A 6,525-nucleotide genomic window follows, 5' to 3' on the forward strand; every position below is an offset into this window, starting at 1 on the left:
TAGAAAATTAAATTGTCTCTTCCCACCTCTCCCCCTAAAAATTTAAAGTTACCAAAGCAAGAAATTGTAATATATCTTATTTTAAAATGTTTTTTGGTAAATACTGGTTGATTCGCCCCTTGTCTTCAGGGAATAGCGTTGGGAGCAAAGAAAATAGTCTGTAACTAACCTAATACATCATTCAGAGGCTTATTTAAAAAGGATCCAATTTTTACTAGCATTTTCTAATATCTTTAGCTTCAAACAGTAGAAAAACCTTACTACTTTATATGATTACCAGCGGCTACGCCCCAGGAGGCCTCTAATGGCTCTTGAGGATGGAGGGATGTCAACCCTCACAACTTTTATTTGTAGTTTTAAAAAAATGGGGGGGGGACATTTTTATCCTTCTTGGTGCCCTCCCCCGAAATGGTTATAAACTTTCTCAGGTCCTATGATAAGCTACTCTGTAAAGGAGAACCATATAGGTTCAGCAGTTAGCGAGATCTTTCGGTATAAACACACAGACCCTGTTATTTTATTATAGGGAATAGATTACTATTTTTTTATGTTTAAATAAAAAATCACGAAACCTTTCGTCACTAGCGATGCCGCTTATATCATATTCAGATTCTAGAATTCAAAAGTAAAACCTTATTTGAACATAGTAAACCAATTTATTTATCGTCTATATGTCTCTGTGTCCACTAAGATCTTGCAAACCGAAAAACTGATCTTATTTGATACAGAGGAATTAATTACCAACATTTTTTTAATAGCGTCCTAGAAGCTATATATCATTTTTGATAAAATAACAAATTTATAAAATTCTAAACATTTATTTTTTTCTACTACATATTAATAATACTATACATTAAAGCAATAATTTAATTAAACTGCAACTAATAATAAAATAATGTAAATTTTGACTGGTTTTGTAATAATAATACTTGGAATTAAACCATTTGATTATTCACTGTATAAATATTTTTTTGATGAGATTCCTTGAATGATATGGTGCAAATTGTCGGCCAAAATTTATTTGACGGACAAATCAATAGGTGCGCAGTCTTCGCCGGAGTTCACCGCAGATCTTTCAGGGTTATTAGCGGCAATGGCGGCAGCACAGCTGGCCTCATACAGTGCCCGCCTTTGGGCCAACAGCCGCAGCTGCTCATGGAAGTCATTGGCAGCCGCGGCGTTTTGAATGAGCGGCTGGAGGGCGAAAAGTGGGGACAGGCGGTAAAGGGCCAGGGGGTCAAATAGCGGATGGCTGAAGGGTGTTAGTTGCGGCTGGTTGTTGGACAACGGTGGGCTGTGCGGCAGCGGTGAGGGTGAGTTGGCTGCGGAGGATAGTGGTGAAGGCGGCTGGTTGGCGGCGTGGCTGGAAACAGGTGATACAGAATGGAGACTTGAGCCTGCGGCGGAATGAGCGGCGAAAGCACTGTAGGCAGCACTGTCCATGAACGGCGGGGTTGGTGTTCTGCTGGTTGTAATGCTGATGGGCTGTGTGGCAGCAATGGTTGGCAGTCCTGTTGGCAGAGCTGCCCGTGGCAGCTGCAGCTTAGGATAGCCGACCGACGGCGGTGGAGAAATGTTGCCATAGTCCATGGATTTTCCCATCATTTTGCCGCCGCCGTTTTGCGGCAAATTAGCAGCATTTGCAGCAGAGGCGTTCTTCTGCATGAGACAGTGAATCTTAAACCAATTTGAGCGGCGGCCATATCTGCAGCCGCTTTTTGACATGCCCACCGACAGACACTTACGCAGCCGGCAGGCCTTGCAGCTCGTGCGATTTCTCTTGTCAATAACACATTTGTAATTATTCTTGCAGTCGGGGATGGTGGTCTGGTTGTTGCAGAACCGGCCGAAAAATGATTTGCAGCCCTCGCAGGTGAAGGCGCCGAAATGGAAACCGGCGGCTGGCTCCTCGCAGACACGGCACAGCTGGTTCTCCATTGGGTCCAATTTCTGCAATAAAAAATAATATAAGAAATTTGCAAAAAAAAAGATTAAAAAATAATTTTAATATTTCAATTTAAAAAAAAAATATACAAAAAATGCCACAATACCTGTTCAGTAGTTTGAAAAACTGAATTTTGAAACAATCTTGCATCAGCAATCATTATGTGGATTTTTATTCAACTGTTATATATAAAAATGTTTATGTGTTGTCTTTACAACAACATGTATATGATATTTCACAAATAAAAATACAGCTTTCACTGTTTATTTATTATGTAGATTCTGAGGGCTACACAACCTTTCTCTGCAAGGGTCAAAGTTGTACTGAAGAAGATACTTTAAAGCGCTGAAGATGAACCACTGAACAAAACCATGGAACCTTTGACACCTTCCTTGCCCTCTCCCTTCTCTTTTGCCCCTTGCCTTTTTTTACCCCACCCATCCCTTCCTTTCAACAAATATTTACCCCTTACCCTTTTTGACTGGATGCCCATCCCTCTTTTTCTTAATGTTTAACACCGTTGACCTTCCGTGTTGTGTGTGTGTGTGTGTACATACAGACACACCGCGTAGAGACGCCAGTGGTCAAATACTTAAACCGGGCTTTGCCGTGCAGCCACCGGTCTGCAGCGCGTTAAAGTCTCCGAGTAGGATCATGCTTGTGTGTGTGTGTGTGTGTGTGTGTGTGTGTCAACTTACAACTTGTTGAATGCTTGAAGGAAAGTATTTAAAAATAGCCAAGCCATATATTACATTTCACTAAATATGTACATTGTACATTTTTTCTACACTTGAGAGGAAAAAATTGCTTTATATTTGAAACTTTGATATTAAATAAATTTCTTGAAAAGTTAATTTGTAAATTTAATAATTAACAAATGATCTCTGAATACATGTAAAATTTGCAATTTTTGGAAAAGCTTTTTAGAGGTAATTAGATGGGTTTTGGATATTTTCGAGCGAATTAAAGCTATGGGAGAAGTAGCTACTTTTTAAAATGAATCATTAAAAAAATAGAATAAAAATGCTATTTATTTTCAATTAGATAGTATCAAAAAAAATCATAAATTTAAAAAACAATGATTTAAATGATTTCTGAAATGACTAACTTAAAAAAATTGTTTTAGATTGTTATTAGATGGTTTTAGGCTATTTTCCAAATGATTCAATCCTTTCAAGCTAGAAGCAAATTAGCTTTATTTTGAGAGAGAGAGAGAGAGAGATTTGACAATGGGCTCATTATTACACCACTCCCCAATATTTTATGATAAAGTTTTCTTATTTGTTTTCTTAACAACTTTAGGAACTTAAGTAAATTTTGATTATTCATTAGTTGAGTGTTCAAAGGTTTCAACCACTAATTCTAACATACATAAAGGGTAATTTTGTGAATCATCATTGGGGAATATATAAATTTATTGGCTATTGTCTTATCCTTTCAGATCACTGTCTGTTTTAAAATAAATTGTTGACAAATAATATTAAAATTTTGACATCTAGAATTCTTAAAAAATAACAGGTACATTAAATAAACAAACATATTAAAGTATTTGAATTTTAAATGGAATAAATATAAATTTAACAAGTACACTAATGTTAATATATAGCGAAAGCAAGAACTAACTTACAAGATTTTGATTTTCTATTTGAAAAGACAATTTGCACTATATTAACGTGCCCATTAACGATAAACAAAATTAACCCTTCTCTCGATTAAAATTATTGGTTTGAAATAGTCAATACAAGTACTAAAATTTTTAGAGCCATAGAACAAGATAACATGGTTATTAATCTTTGGGTACCAGTGTAATTTACAGTCCAATTTCCCCTCCCTAACTAATAAATTGTCGACAGAAAACTGCGTATGAAAAGGCAAAATGAGAAGGTAGATGTCAGATAAAAGGGACGGTTGCTGAATAGTTACGACTGACAGACGAACCATTACTATAGAGTAGATGTGATATTTAAATGATAAAATAACAACAAGTTGAAATTGCGTAAACAATCTAAATTTAGAATATCCAAGGAATCATGGATAGGTCAATAGAACAAAGAGAATTATTTATTCTATGGTTGATTACAACATTAGTTAGTACTATGGCATTAACTAATATACCAACTATTGTAGACAACCAACCCTTTGATTGCATGACCTTTGGTCTGAAAGTCCTAATTGTGCTACTATTTAAGGCCTAGTCAGAAGATGATTAAAGTCCCTCAACAGATTATTACGTCATACGATAATTACCATTGATCAATTACAGTGTATTCTGGCCTCTAATTGGCTATTCTATCGTAAGACGTCATAATCTGTTGAGGGACTTTAATCATCTTCGCCTAGTCATTCCCCCTTTTTTTTATTCAATACTTCTTTCGATTTATATGGTTTAATATTTTTGTTTTTTAATAAACCTCTCCCCATCCATGACATGGGTTAACCACCCTAAAAATCAATTTAACCCTTTAAACAAATAGTTTTCTATCTATCAGATTGGTTGATCAATATCTAAACTTAAAACAAACATGTAACATTGTAACAGTTAAAAATATTTCTCCTCTCTTTAAATTTAAGAAGTGAAGCTACTCAATAACCCGCTTTGTCCGTCTGGCTTTCTGATTCTCGGTGATTTACCTTTAAATGACTTTTAAGCACTAAACCCATCCCCCTTATTTTGAAATAATTTGTAAATAAGGGGGCCGGATGTAGCTTTTTTAGCTCGAGGGATGGGCTACCCCGTACACATTATAATCTAACCTAACAAAACAGAACAAATAAATGAAAAACTACCCCTTCCTCTCATATTTTCATTTTATTTCAATTAAGAAAAAAGAGGGGGGGGGTGTTCTGCGCTCGTCGAGGTACTTTGAGGGTAACTACTCATACTCCTCTGACCAATAAGCATATAGCTATGTCTGCCTGTTCCTATGAATCACGTGACAAAAAGATTAAAATTGTGTAGATTTGCTGCACAGGGAGGGAGAGGATATTGGACTAATAATTACACTGGTACCCGAAATTTCATAACCCTATCTTATTCGATAGCTCATAAACTTTGGTCTAGTATTTTGTTAACCAATGATTTTAATTTACAGTAGTGATAACTTTGCTTGGGGAAAGTTATCAATTCATCGTTCATTGTCTTATCCCTTAAGATTCCTGAGATTTTCATGAATGTTATCCAAATAGTTTAATCCCTAAAGTAATAACAACGTCTTACATTCATACGGTGGTTTCCCCCAAAGTGTCCAGTCGAGCACAGAAAACCCCCTTATTTTAAAATTAATTAAGAATAAAGGTCGGTGGTAGTTGTATGTTGTTTATTACTATGTCATATTAGGTTAGGTTATATTTAATACTGGGTAGCCCTGCAGGGTTAAGTAAAGGTGAAATCCAACTCCTTACTTCTTTTTTTTTTTCAAGATTATGGGGGTCAGGCCAGTCCTCGATTTTCACTTTGAAGGAAAGCACTATCTATAATCTTGAGAGTATTTGTAATTCGATATTTAAATTTAACTTCAAACATGAATAATCCTAAATCTTGTAGTGTAGAATATCTATTTTTATTCATGTTTATATGTCACCTTAGATCTCGAAAACCAAATGATTTTACCCCTGATGATGATAAACAATTTTACCCCTTCTATAGTTTAAATTATCAGTTAAATTTTAGGTGCTGCCTGTTCAATACAGTGAAAAAACGGCTTTATAAACTTTTCTTTCAAGTGTTCTCTCCCTTCCTGGTTGAAATGAAAATATAAACAAGAAAACGAATAATATATGTTAATAAAGAAAAAAATATTTATCCTTATTGTCATAGGAATCAATATTTAAAAAATCAAGTATCTAGAAGTGAACTGAGGTGGATTCTTAGTGGGGCAAAATTGTTTTCGTGAAAAATCCACCAAAATCACATTAAAAATCTACAAAAGTTAAACAAAATCATAGAAGGGTTATTAACAAAAGATTTTATTTAATTTTTGTAGATTTTTATGTGATTTTGGAGGATTTTTCACGAAAACAATTTTACCCTAATAAGCGATTAGTGGGGCAAATTTTTTTAAAGAATCCACCTCTGTTCTATTATATAAAACTATTTGACTAAAAGTTTTAATTCATTTTTAGTAGTCGTATAAACGTTAATGTTAATAAAAGTTGTTATGCCACAAAGATTATTCCTTATTGCCACAGAAATTATCAAGTAAGGATGGGCAAGGGCATACACTTTATGTATAAAAGCTTCACTTTGGATAACATGGTGATTCATGTTGACCTAGGTAGGCTAGGTATGCTTGAAAAATTCAGGGGTAAAAGAATAAGTAAATGGTTTAATTTCATACAGCGATTCTAACAACAATTTTATAATTCAAAAATATTTCAATATCTATGTTTAGAGGTAATTAGTAACAGTATTGTTATCGTTATCAAATCACAAAAAAGTACGACGAAAGATTCTCTAAAAATTAATACAATTTTTAATTTTATTTTTTCCCCGTTTATCCAAGTAAAGTGGTATAAATTCACTTCTGCATATGGCCAATTTACAAAGTGTCTAAAAAGTGTGACGTCATTAAAATGAGGGA

At 34.6% G+C, this 6,525-nt stretch overlaps 1 protein-coding gene across 1 annotated transcript; it reads right to left on the bottom strand.

The window, feature by feature from the left end:
* Positions 1-798: 798 nt before the first annotated feature.
* LOC145303987 (uncharacterized) lies at positions 799-2,267 on the bottom strand. Its single transcript, XM_080145732.1, has 2 exons — positions 2,052-2,267; positions 799-1,950 (listed from the first exon to the last, which is right to left on the bottom strand). The coding sequence occupies exons 1-2, from the start codon at positions 2,103-2,105 to the stop codon at positions 1,018-1,020; spliced, it is 987 nt and encodes a 328-aa protein (XP_080001858.1). The 5' UTR covers positions 2,106-2,267; the 3' UTR covers positions 799-1,017.
* Between the last annotated feature and the right edge of the window lie 4,258 nt (positions 2,268-6,525).

This window comes from Acartia tonsa, chromosome 13 (assembly GCF_053477335.1).
Source record: "Acartia tonsa isolate MP-2025a chromosome 13, ASM5347733v1, whole genome shotgun sequence".
Taxonomy (NCBI): Eukaryota; Metazoa; Arthropoda; class Copepoda; order Calanoida; family Acartiidae; genus Acartia; species Acartia tonsa.